The 13,395-nt window shown below is 41.0% G+C and overlaps 1 protein-coding gene across 1 annotated transcript in view; it reads right to left on the reverse strand.

Moving 5' to 3' along the window:
- Positions 1-476: 476 nt before the first annotated feature.
- The window catches only part of AIDA (axin interactor, dorsalization associated), a 33,601-nt gene continuing 20,682 nt past the window's right edge, over positions 477-13,395 (reverse strand). The window contains exons 7-10 of the mRNA XM_063152257.1: positions 12,405-12,527; positions 10,082-10,204; positions 3,932-4,049; positions 477-3,056 (exon numbers count right to left, since the gene is read on the reverse strand). Of these exons, the coding sequence (XP_063008327.1) occupies positions 2,960-3,056; positions 3,932-4,049; positions 10,082-10,204; positions 12,405-12,527 (461 nt within the window). The 3' untranslated portion in view covers positions 477-2,959. The remainder of the gene's footprint in view (positions 3,057-3,931; positions 4,050-10,081; positions 10,205-12,404; positions 12,528-13,395) is intronic.

The following is a 13,395-nucleotide window of genomic DNA, read 5'->3' on the forward strand; positions in this document are numbered from 1 at the left end:
GGGGGCTACAGCTTCCAGAGTTGGAAACCTTAATGAGGTTGTGGAGTTGACCTGTGTTTCTCAGTGCCTCTCCAGTAGAGAAACTTAGAATTTCCCTAATTGCTTTCTGCTTTCAAGAGCACCTTGCAGCATCAAGTGAAGTTTGAGAACCGTGTTTTCATCTTCCTCAGGGTTAAGAGCAATTCAGCCTCTTTAAAAGGAAGGCTGGATTTGGAGAACCTTTTTTACTTCCATCAGAAAAGAAAGTAGCTTTCTGTAAAGCAGAGTTGGGAGTATGTAAACATCTACTGCAGCTACCCACCACTGAACAACTTTCAAAGGACACCATACATTGGCAGGTCAGGTGTTAGTGCAAGCATTTGGAACAGCAGGCTTTTGACTGTCTCAGTGAGTAAGGTTTCTCACAAATGCACTGTCCAAAAGGCAGCCTGAAGGAGGAAAAAAGGAAAACAATACAGAATAATAAAAAACTCTACTGGGAGGCCATTACAGCTTTACTGCCAGAGTACAAGCAGCCATTAAAGTTGCCATCTAGGTATTACATTCTTACAGTACAAGTGTAAAGCTTTAGATATCAGGTGAAAGACAAGCTGGAACATCACTGAAGCATAAAACAATCCCCAAGCCTGTGGTGTGTGCAGCAGCAGTCCTGGCACTGAGACAATTCACAGAAAAAAGGCAAGGGATAGAAGCAACTTTAAAAATGGTATTTCACATTCAACAGACATTAATTCACAATCAGTTAAATACAAAGCTCTACTTGTGTATTTAACAAAAATACTTCCAAGTTGACATTTCATAAAACTGGCATTAATACAGACATCTGCAAGCTGGGGAAGGGTCCAGGTAAGCAGTAGAAACGATGGGTTTGTACTTCAAGGGACAGTATTTCAGTTTGCAGGGTGGCTGGCTGATGATACACACATTGATGAACATCTGTGATTAAAAGTCAAGTTCTCCAAGTCCAGGATCTTTCCTTCCCCTATATAAACCTTTGTGATACTCAGTGTCTCTCCCCTTGCCCATCCTAGCTAACAGTAACAAAAGCTGGATGGAATCTCCCTCTGGATGCAACAGCATTCACCTTTGACACACACACCTAACTGCAGTGCTTATCCTGGATGGCAGCCGGGCCAAACTCCAGAACCAGCCCTTCCACCTTTTATGGACACTCGGATCCTGCAATTCCTTGGTCAGAACAAGTGCTGAGCCAGCCAGGGACCACTGACAGGTAAATGGGCCAAGCTCAGATTACTTGCAACCACAGACTAATGTTTTGCTTTGTCCTTTTGCAGAGTTCAGAGGATGATTTGTATTTGGTTTTTAGCAGTGTAGGTATTCTCCTTTAGTCTGGTGTCCAGAATGCTGCATTCGGAGGAGTTTCCATAACTCACAGGGGTATCTTGATCATCACCCATCAGCTTTAAAACCAGTGGGATATTGTAAAGATCCATAAACAGGACAATTCAACTGCCCTTTTTCGCCTCCAACCAGCAATGGCATTTGGGAAAGTATTGCTGACTTTTGTTGTAACACCTAAATAATGTCATTCCTAGTTATACCAGAGCAAAGAAAGGCAAGAAGATTAGGACATTCAAAACCAGCTTTTCATCCTAATCAATATGATAGAGCCAAAAATGCCGAACAGCTGAGTAGAGACAGACAAACAGCATGAAGAAAAGTAACATCCCTTCCCTTAACACATGATGGAACGTCTTGGGTGAAGTGACAGAAAAAAGGAATGGATGATTCACCTGCATCCAGGCTGTTTAAAATAATTGATGCTATTTTGGGAGCTGGGTCTGTAGTTAGCATAGCAGAGTATTCAGGCACTAGTTAGAGATGCAAGAAGTTTATCAAACCATAAAGTATCATATTAAATATCCACGCAAATATATGAAAGATTTGACTGGGTTCTACTTCTTTCCCTTTTTCAGGTCAAAAGGTGAATGCAAGTGTGTCGTAATAAGCCAATGTCCTGCACCTTATTATGCACCGAATAAAAAATACAGAAAATAAATGATAATCCTACCGACTTACATAAAAAGGCAATTTTTTGAGTAAGTTTCCAGATTTGCTCAAAATATGCAGAAAACTGCATACAATCAGTTTCCATAAGAACAGCAGTTTCATGTAGAAGGTGGGTCAGCCTGCTAGCCAGACCTACTTTATATAAAGCTCTGGAAAATGGAAACTTCAGCACTGAGGGCCTGTCCTGCTGTCACTGAAATGGCAAAACACCCACTACAACCAGGACGAAGGCCTCTATTCCCTATCCGCCTTTGCAAACTACTCTGTGACAAGATACAAAAAAGAATAGCTCTATTAGGGAGTAACAGTGACTGAAAAGATTGTAACATGTATTCAAAACATGTTCAGTGTTCTCATCTGCACTTGTCCTCTTCCTGACCTGACTACAGGGACTGGCCACCCATCTGACCTGCATCCTCCACTCCCTCACTTCAAAGCACTTGCAGTACTTCAAGCTCCTTCCCAGCCCACCTTGTCCTTCTCTCAGTCTTCTGTCACCCTGCCCACTCCAGAGGACTCTGAAATGCAGATGAGAGGAACTACAATAGCACAGCAGTGTAAAAAGTTAGTAGACCTGCCACATCTTTATTGCTGCAGGTTTGACAAAGGGCACTCTCCATCCTCAGGGGGAGCTTGAGGCAAAAGGAGAAGAATAGTTAAAGATAAAAAGTGATGAACAGCAAACTTAGGAAAAGCAGTCAACCTATATCAGGGCTCTTGGAGAAACCTGTAGCTGAAAGTTACTGAAAAAAACCTTGCATTTGCATGGTGGGCTTGTTCCTGCCCCTGAAGTAGTGCTGTGCAGTGGGAGATGGTCTCGTGTGACCTACTGGCATGAGCAGAGTTATCTTTCTGCCCCTCGGAGCCTAAGGCTACTACACAGCTACCAGGATTTGTGGTTCAGTTCACAGAGGTCTCACAACTGGGGTCATTCCTTGTGCAATGTTTGATGGAGGTGAAGGTAAAGTGGTTTCTTGGTCAACAGTTGCAATTTCTTCCTTTTAAAGTCAGTGGGTTTTTTGTACCTGTAACCACAAGAAAGTGCATTAATCCAAGTGCTAATGGCTGTGCAGAAAGATGAAAGCAAACTAGAAAGCTCATCCTCTACCTGTTGTTATCCTCACCTTTTAAATGGATCTGACAAGGCTTGCTGTAAGCAACAGTAATGAGTAGGTTTACAGGAAGAAACGGTATTTTCTCTGAATGATTAATTTTACAGAAGTAAGATTTCAATATCTAAGTGAACATAGTATTTTTGTAAGGAGATTCCCAACATTATACTCTGGATTGTAGGATAGACCCAGTATCAGTAACTGAGTACTTCAGAAGTACTCCAGCTAGCACAGACTAAGTACTCTTCCCAGAATTGCAAGATTCACCTCCTTATTGAATAAAAAACCAAACCCCAATCCTCAAACCCCTCCCTCACACCTTCAGCCACTCAGCAAGGAGAAGATGCACACCATAACCACTCAATACTGCTTTGAAATGTTCACAAAGTTAATTGCAAATTGGTATCTCATGCCTCAAATCAGATTTCCTTTGCAGAAGTTCTGTACCAAAGGACTGAGTTGATTATTTTTTTTAAATATAGCCGATCTGACAGTCAGGCTAAGCTCCAAATTAAAATCTTCCCTACAGACGTCATTAAATTTAAAAAAATTAAATTACAAACACCGTATTTTATTTGGAAGCTGGTCTAGTTTCTGAGAAGAGTCTCTAACCATCTTACTTGCCTAAAAGTATTTTGTCTTGCCCCCTTCACTGAAAATAAAATATTCTTCATGGAAGCAAATCTCATAAGTCCAAGAAACGTTCCTTAATACAACAAGCCACACATTGTAACTGAAAGCTGGTTCATTTCCTCTATCATTGTCATCCATAATTGTGAGTCACTTACAGTTCTATAACAATTGCCCCAGGTTTAATTTCATCCATCTCCATGAAAGCAAAGCACTTGGTGCTAGTAAACCTTTTCTTAGGCTTGTAGTGTTTGAATTCAAAGAAAATAGCTGCACCTGGAGGGAAAATGAATAGAAAAGTTAGCAATTATGGCTAAGAGCTACCTGAAAAATTTATCTGCCATTAAGCTGCTCTACTTAAATTGAAGGGAATTATCTCCCACACTTCTGTTATTTACTCAAAAGCTACACTGCGTTCTTACAATGCTCATCACACTCCACTATTCAAACTCTTCACTCCATTGCTCACACCCAGGTACCAATGACTAATCAGGTGATAAAGCAGCTCAATACTGTGTGGCAGAGCAGACTGCTGTTTTTATCTCTTTTCATTTCTCCCTTGCCTGCAAGCCATCCCTGTGACCAATTTGAAAGGGACAGGATGCAAAGGTCTATTTTTATCCTTGTCTGGATCTTGAGCCTTGCAGCAGCAGCTCAGGAGCAGCCCAGTATCTGTGCTCCCAAAGCTCCTGGGCCCTGTTTCAGGTCTCTGGTACTGTTGGAATGTTGGGGGACACAAGACAGATGATGGACTTTGGACCTGGTTAACATAAGAGATTTGATAACAGGATACCTTGGCAAAAACAAATGGAACTTTGAAAATTAGACCTAGGCTGCAAGTAAATAAAATCAAACATGTTTACTGGAAAAAGAAAATCCCATAAAACTCTGCAAGCAAGAGATGTTGTTATATGCACAAGTTTGTGTATATGATTTTAACCTAATCATTGTAGTACACATTACAAGTCTCCCTGAAATTGTATATAAGCGTTTGTATCCCACAATGAAATCAGATTCTAATCACCGAGTCAGTCTTCCCTCTCTCTCCATCACCAACAATTGGTGCCTCCGTGCGGGAGAATGAACTGGCCTGACTGGCGGCAGTGGGCAAGCCCCTGGAACTGATGGTGACAGTGACAATCAGGGCCCAGGACGCATCTGGGCCCCCGAATCGCCTATCTGCTGTTACTGACACGTAAGCCAGGGGAACTAAAAAAGGAACTAAAAATGGGAAAGGAAATGTCCAAAGAGAGAGACATCTATGAAACCGTGCTCACCCTTCTGGACAAGCATGACTCCCCCATCCTAAAGGAGGACCTCAAGTCACTTTTACTCCAGTCCTGGAGAATACTTTTTAAGATGTTGAAAAAGCAAGAGCAGCTGGATGCTGCCAGCCCCCTACCCCGCTCTGGCTCTTCTCACTCTGACTCTCCCTGCCTGCTTGAAGCTGGCACCTCTCGGACTGAAGAGCAGCCACAGTCATCAACCCTGCCCAGACAAAGGAGGGGGAGGCATCCTTTCTCATGGTCGTTAGCAGTTTATATCGCTGACTGCAGCTCTAGCAGTAAGGAAGAGGGGGAGCCTTTCTATTCAGGGCCAATAGATTCAGATTATGAGACTGATCCATTCCCTCCTGACCCTTGTGAAAAATGGATGCTACTAAAGAAAAAGGCCCTTAAGGAGGGGGACCCCCAAACTTGCGGGAAATCTCAGCATTTGAAAAAGGACTGTTTTGAAAAGGGGGAGGCCAGATCCAAAACTCCCAAAATTTGCCATCAGTGCTGTAATCAGTGTCGGTCCAAGTATGATTTTGAAGGGCGTCTGATATTGGGAAACCGGAGCCAAAGCACGGAGTGGCACCACTCTGTTATAGATGGATAATGAGATGATTTGCTCTCGCAATTAAGGGATAACTATCGTGTGAATATTAACAAAAGCTTTAGTGATGTATAGTTATGTTATTGTGGTTTAGATGTCCTCTGTTTTCCCCACAGTTCCCTTTTACCCCCTGTATTGTTGCCATCAGACAGCCTAAATTGTCTAGGATGGGTAAAAAGGTGTGCACATGTGCCCCTTGCATGGGGCAGTTGGGAATGGAAAAGCTTCTTGCTTAGGGGGTGCAGCATGGCAACACCTGACCTCCAATCAAGTTACAAGAAAGCAGTCTCCACTGATAAATGGCAAAGAAGAACTAACTGACAGACTTTGGGAGGTGCCAGGGCTGGCTGATGCACCCCCAGGGGTATAAAAGACTGAGCATCCATCTTGAAGACGAACTGGCCACGTGGTATGCATGAGGGGCAGTTCTCAGTACTGCAGCTTTTTCCTTATGTAGTATTGTATTTTTGTTAAAGTTTAATAAGCATTTTTAAATTTTCAAAGTGAGCAGTTGTCTCTCACAACGCAAAGACACAGATGCCCCAGCCGATGCCTCAGAGCGGACTGCTGCAAGCCTCAGCCCAGTCTCCCCAAGCAGCCCTGGCCAGACCATTGTGGCTGACATAGGACCCAGCCACACCAGGCAGCACAGGACTGGACATATCAATCAATACCGCAGTAACGTTAATTCATCCACAGGAGTTTTCAGACCACCTGGACAGCATATGCATACTTTGTTTGCTTGTTCTTTCTGGAACTATTGACTCTGACTCATGGCATGGACCCCCCAGCCACCCTGTGTAGTCCCAGCGGGGAGCCATATAGCTCAACTCATATCTTCCCCGGCAGCACCCCTATCTGCATTCCTGATAACTGAGAAGAGGGAGGGGGGGGGTTTTGATTCCACAGGGGTCCCACAGATTTTATGGACACAACATATTACATCTCAGCGTCCTACATGCCAAAGTGACTCTCAAAGGCAGAGGCACTCCTAACAGGACTCATTGATACAGGAGCTGATGTGACTATTATCTCAAAAAGCCAAAGGCCCAGTGAGTGGCCACTAATGACTGTGCCTCAGGTACTCCTGGGCATGGGTGGAAGGAGTGAAAGCCTGCAAAGCCAACACTACCTGCAAATAACAGGTCCTGATGGGCAGATCGCCACAGTTAAACTTTCTGTGATGTCTGTCCCCTAGTTTTGTGGGAGAGAGATGTGTTAACACAGTCGAGAATTTTTATGCATTCATATTTTGTACAGGAGTCATTGGGAACACTCGACATCCCCACATGATCAGCACCTGCCATAATCCAGGAGACAGCAATTGTCCAGCCCTGCACAGTGAAAGAAACGTTCATACATATGCAGGGTTACAAAAGAAATCGGGGCACCTCTGCCTCAGGGATAAAAAACTGTATAAAACAGCCTTGCTGGAGAGGGCATTTGTGAACAGAGGGAGATCTGATGAGATCGAGGTGGGATTGAGGTTCACCCATAGCTGATCCTGGGCTGGACGCTGTCTCTTTGGCTGTGGGTTTTTGAGGACCATAACTTGGTCGTGAAAATAAAATCTTTCGCATTTATCAATTTGGATTTCTAGCTGATCATTTATAACAAGGTGGTGTCTTTTTACCTATTATTAACATAGCAAAACTGCATAGTTCACTGAGAGTAATTACATAAGTCATAAATTCAAGACTCTTTAGCTTACATTCAAGACAAACCTTGAACTATATCTGCAGTCATTATCTGAGATTTAACTATAATTAATATATAAACTCAATGTCAGCTTTATTGAGTGCTTTTTACTCCATAGTTCTAACAAGATCATTATATTGAAAAGATTTCAGTACAGTTGTTTGCTTGCATGTTGTTTATTTTGATGGTTAACTATTATATGACAATTTTTCAGTAACCTTTTTGTAATAATAGAGTTTTAAAAAGTTAATTCTTGTTAAGACTGATTTTTGTTTGGTCTCGGTGATGTTAACTTTAAGTTCTTTTAGATATATTTATTAAGGTTAAGTTTTAGTAAAGTTGATTTTAAATTTTGTTGAAGTATGACTGTGAGGTATAAAATATAATTCCTTTTCTATATAAGTGCATGGCATAAAGATTGAGTGAATTTTTGTTAAAATTTCCTCATTTAAATTATAAGATACACCTATTCTGCTATAGAAATTAGAACAGGTTTTGCTATTTTATTTTTTAGAAGTAGTACTGAAATGGAGGTTCACTTAAGTTAGCAATATGAATTAAGCATTTAAATTTTAGCTTGTAGAATGATGTGTTAAATTTTAACCTTTTACTTAAGAAACCTCTGCCATGGTACAAAGGGCATAGGAAAATTTCTGAAGCTTCTTGTGATGAAGAACAATACTGGGAGAAGACCAAGGAATGCAAGAAACCTAGATAAAGGAGCTCCTCTGTCTCCAAGCTGTTCAAAATCAACAGACATACTCAGATAAGCACCAAGGGACCACAGTGCATGACCAAAGAAGTTCAAAAGTTCAACCGTGAGGAAGACCACGGCCTTCAGCCTCAGAAACCACTGAAAGACCCCTGTGCAACCACCACTGTGAAGAAGGGCATGGATCCAATTACCATACGAGGCAAGGACAGGCGGGGCCAGGAGGTGAATATGCATGAAAAGTTTGTGCAATGTAATGTATATGGAACACCTTTGTGAATAAAGATGTGGCCCAGATCGGAGCCCAGGGCACAAGTTTTCACAAGAGCTATCTCACTTGTGCTGGGCACTGACAATACATACCCACTTCATAACTACATCAGGTTGTGGAGCCGATTTATTCCACTTATCGCTTCAGTACTGAAGAATGAGTCTCCATATTATGACTGTAATTAGTTCTGAGTTATTTAATGCTTTCTTCTGCTTTTTTGCTTTAATGTCATATATGTCTAGGAAAATATAACCTCAATTTCTTAAGACAATTTCTACTGATATATTAAGTGACGCTGATTATGCTGTTGATTTTATGATGTGAATTCATGGAATTTACTATAACAAGCATTACTTTTGTCTATGGTACCATTGACTAACTATAAATGAGAAAGCCAGCTACTTTACAAACCTTCACTTATTGTTGTATAGCTATTCATAAGACATATGAAAAATAAGACATAGAAAAATAATTTTTTCTAACTACTAAGAGGTTTCTAGAATATATTAAAAAGACTCTACCAGTTAAGAGCCTGGATCCTGGCCAAGTCCTGGCCTTAACTAGTAGAGAAAATTTTCTGTACCAAAATTATATTCAAGTAATTCTGACTTACCAAATTTGGACCTATAATAGCTAAACCTCCTTTTAAGGTGAACTTGGAAGTCTTACCCGGGAATGATCTTCCAAGTCCACACTTTAAAAAATAAAGCTTGCCAATTACCACAGACTCTAAGTAATAGTACAATAGTAAAGAAATTTATAAGGCATTGCTTTAAATCACCATTCTATTTTTCATATGCCACTAATTGTATCTATTATCTGATTTATTTTTAATTAGTATAAGTTTATTGTTATGTTTTGCTTTTATGTTACATTCATGTTCATAACAAGAAACACACATCTTATTGAAAAACAAAAAATTAGCAAGGAGTATAGCTCCTCCAGAACTTTACACTAAATTTTTTTTTTTTTGAAAGCAAATTAAATCATATCAAATTGAATCCATACCTTCCTAAAACACCTTTGGAACCCCAAGAATTAGAGCTGCTGCGTTCTTTAAAATTGGATTTTTGTGTTAATTTTAAATACATGGGAAGAAATCAGTCTAAATCTTGGGCTGTTTCTCCCTATCACTCCATGTATAACAATCAAGCCTTTTGGTACAATTACACTTCCGGCAGCCTTTCTAAATCCAGTAATGCGGCTGCCATCAGGAACGTTTTATAAAGATCAAGCCTGAGCCTTTTAGTGGCTGGAGTTTTTAACTAAAATATTCTTTTTAGGATAGGTATGTATATGGTAATTTGGATAATAATTGTATTAATCATGATACCTTTTGATGTGTGCAGAGATTAATTAATAAGGCCATTAAAAGAGTATTTTTGGTCAAAAGGAAACATCTGTCTTAGGGGACACAAGAAAGATGATGGACTTTGGACCTGGTTAACATAAGAGATTTGATAACAGGATGCCTTAGCAAAAACAAAAGGAACTTTAAAAATTAGACCTAGACTGCAAGAAAATTAAATCAAATGGGTTTACTGGAAAAAGAAAATCCCATTAAACTCTGCAAGCAAGAGATGTTGTTATATGCATAAATTTGTGTATGTGATTTTAATCTAATCATTGTAGTACACATTACTAGTCTCTGAAATTGTATATAAGCGTTTGTATCCCAAAATGAAATCAGATTCTGATCACCGAGTCAGTCTTCCCTCTCTCTCCATTGTCTGACATGGTACCACATACCTTTTGTTAGTCTTTCAATGTGTTTCTGAATCTCAATGTCCACATTAAAATGGACATACGTGTCCTCCTTCCTCAAAGCCACGGGCGTATCCTGCACAGGAGTCAGATCTATCCCATTCAAATCTGCAGGAAAGAAACAGCATGAGAATAGCAGAAGCTTCTCAGACTTCAAGGTTCAGCTTTAAGAGACTTAAAAGTCTCATCAAATCCTGCCACAAAAAGTTAATCCACACCTGGATGTTTCCACAAAACCTAAAAAAGGGGCAATCATAGCCCTTCACAATCAGTTAATTTTCTTTTTGAGTACAACACGAACGCAGCTAAAGTTCTAGCAGTATTTCAGATAAAAAAATGTAGTTATCCCTCTTTTTATTTTTAAGAGTGCATTTCTTTCTGCTGTCAGCAAAATATTCCATTTCCTGTGCACAAAGGACTCCAGAAGAGCTCCAGGCCAAGGGGAATACGCATCAAAGACAGCCCTCCACACAGTGTCTGCAGGGCACAACTGGCACAGCTCACCCATCCTGTGTGTGCCCTGCTTTGTCCCTAGACACAAGGACTATTCCTCTTGGGTTTTCCACAGAGGCTTTGTAGGGCTCTGGGTTGCACTCTAGCTCTCAGCACCAGCCCCTGGTTTTGCTGCTCTGGCATAGCCAATATTGTTTCTCACTAAGCCTCTGCTGTTTCCAGGGGTATATTTGTCCTGTCTTTCCTCTCATTCCTGATCCCTTTCCCTCTGGCAGAGGAAGTTGCTAACGATGTGGCCAAGATTACAGGTACGGAGTGCACATGTTGTGCTTGGAGCTCCGGCTGAGGCCCTTGAGCACCAGTGATTCCCTTAATCCATGATATGAGCTGGGATTGCCAATGCTGCATCAGGAACAAACCTCACTCCAAACCTGCAGAAGAGCAGCTTGGTTTAAAACCAAGGAAAACAGCTACTAAGTGTCTTCAGACTCCTAAAGGTGAAAAAATTGAGTCAGAGTTACTTTGCCTAACCGAAAATCTTGGGAAATAAAAGTATCAAAAGACACCATTAGCAGACTCATCCATACCCTGCCCACACTCTCACTTTTTGATCCTATTTTCTACCTCATTACTTGGCAGCCACCACTTATAGGTAAATGAGTTTGGAAACAGGGAGCATCATGTTAACAGAGACTTGTTGGGAAAGCAAGCCCAGCAATAGAGAGTCTCCCTTAGCTCTGGAAGGGAAATGAGAACTACAGCAGCAGTTTTAGCAATGTACAATGAGACAAACACTTCAGTGGCAATGAACAAGGAATGTTTGCTTTACAAGTCCTGGTATGTATTCAAGGGATATTTGATGCTGTGAACCTTCCTCCTGCCAGAGGATGTCTTGTGGAAGAAGCCCTGATCACACATCTAACAAGTGTTTCATCCTACATTTAGTATTCAATAGCATATCTCAAGAGGACACATACAAGGTTATTATCACAACTAAAAATAACAAGAGGCTCAGCTACAGATTTTTACATGATAAACAAAAAAAAAAAATCCTCTGCCTACATTTAAAAATTGTAAAGAGAACCCAAAGTAAAGCAGAACACAAGGCAAGGGCAAGCAGGTTTGACTACAGAGGCTTCCTGCTAAGTGCAAAATGGGGGATAGTGATACTCCCATTAGAAAGAGTGTGAATATGAAAAATCTTCACCTCAAAAGATACCAATTATGTTACCATCTGAAACAGAGAAATCCTCATGTTGCCTATCCTGGACTGACAGAGAGAGAGGTTCTTCCAGATTTATGGAGCCTTTCAGCCCATCAGGTTTTGGCTGAAGCATTTCACAAGCCAGGCTAACACATTTTTTATTTTATTTCACTTGCAAGCTTTGTTTCCCAGCTTCACACCCATCCCTCTAAATCTCAAGCCCTGGCAAGATTATATTTGTATTACTACAAAAATAGTTTAATGAGAGGGCAAGAATGGAGTCAGTGGGCTGTGGTTCCCCACCTCCAGAAAGCCCAGAGACCAATAAGTGTGGGGAGTACACACAGTCCAAGCAGATCTGTACTTAGGAGTCAACTGTAGAAGCTGTGATGGAGAAGTAGGGCAAATTCACTCAGCTCTCAGCATGGACAAGCCACCCCTGAGTGCACAGAGAGAAGTGTATCTTGCAGATATTCACCTCCCAGTAGCTGTCAAATACAGAATTTTTTGCCCTTGATTAAAACAGAAGTCCTACATCTACAACAGAAGTGATAACAAGTGTTTTTCCCAGCAGGCGGAAAAATCCATAGGGCTTTTAAAAAATGCAGTCTCTCCAAAGCAGCACGGAGGAGGCATAACAGAAATCATTACCCTTTACACTGACTGTGATGTAAGGATCAATGCACTGCCCAGCATCTTTCAGACCAATTTTCTCTATGGTGATGGTGAGTAACGTCATCCTGGGTTCAGATGGCAATCTGGGCAATAAAGTACCTGGAAAGAGTAAAGCATATTATTAACCCATGGTGTCATCTCACAGCAGAGGTCTCACTGGTCCCATCTTCTCTCATGGAAGATGCTGTTCTTAGGGGGTTGAAACTCCAAAGATTCCTATTCCAGCAGTACACACCACTATGGGAATGTCTGTGCACAAACACACAACCTCCTCTGACAGATTTTATAGCCCCCCAGAAAAAATCCAGGACTGCTTGAAGTCAAATCAACTGATAAAAAACTATGGCCATAAAAATAGAGGGGAGCATTGTTTCAAGAGTTATTTCATAGAATAACCATTCATGGAACTCACTTTATAGCATTTTTGAGGATTAAATTTGGGAGGCTGAATTCAATCTGCAGTTGCAGGAGATTTAGACACTTGATCAAGAATCCAACTCCACTGAACATGACTTGGCTTCACACTGAACATTTAGACTGGGAGATTAAGGAGGAAAATGGCATTGTTGCAAATCACACAGAACATAAGGGAATCAGAAAATTAATTCTTAAGTAAGTGCTACTGGCCTCTACTTTAAGGATGGGGCGGGGAAGTGTTTGCATCCCCCAAGTTCCCTTCAGGCTAAAGGAAGGGTCCCCAGCTCCGCATTAAGAATATTTACCATCAAAACTTGGTGGTCAGTATAAATGAATTCTCACAGTGTTGAAGAAGACAGTGCAGCTGTCCAGACTGTTCAAACTCACTAAAAGTCATAATATTCTGTCATAGGTTACTTCATGCTGAATTTAGCAAAAACTGGCACACTTCAAGCCCCTCTTCCCTACTGGATAAAGAAGCACCAGGATAGAAAATACTCAAGACTCATAAGCAAGTTTGAGATACAGTTTTGGTTTTCTAATGAAAAAA

This window comes from Melospiza melodia, chromosome 3 (assembly GCF_035770615.1).
Source record: "Melospiza melodia melodia isolate bMelMel2 chromosome 3, bMelMel2.pri, whole genome shotgun sequence".
In the NCBI taxonomy this organism is placed as follows: domain Eukaryota; kingdom Metazoa; phylum Chordata; class Aves; order Passeriformes; family Passerellidae; genus Melospiza; species Melospiza melodia.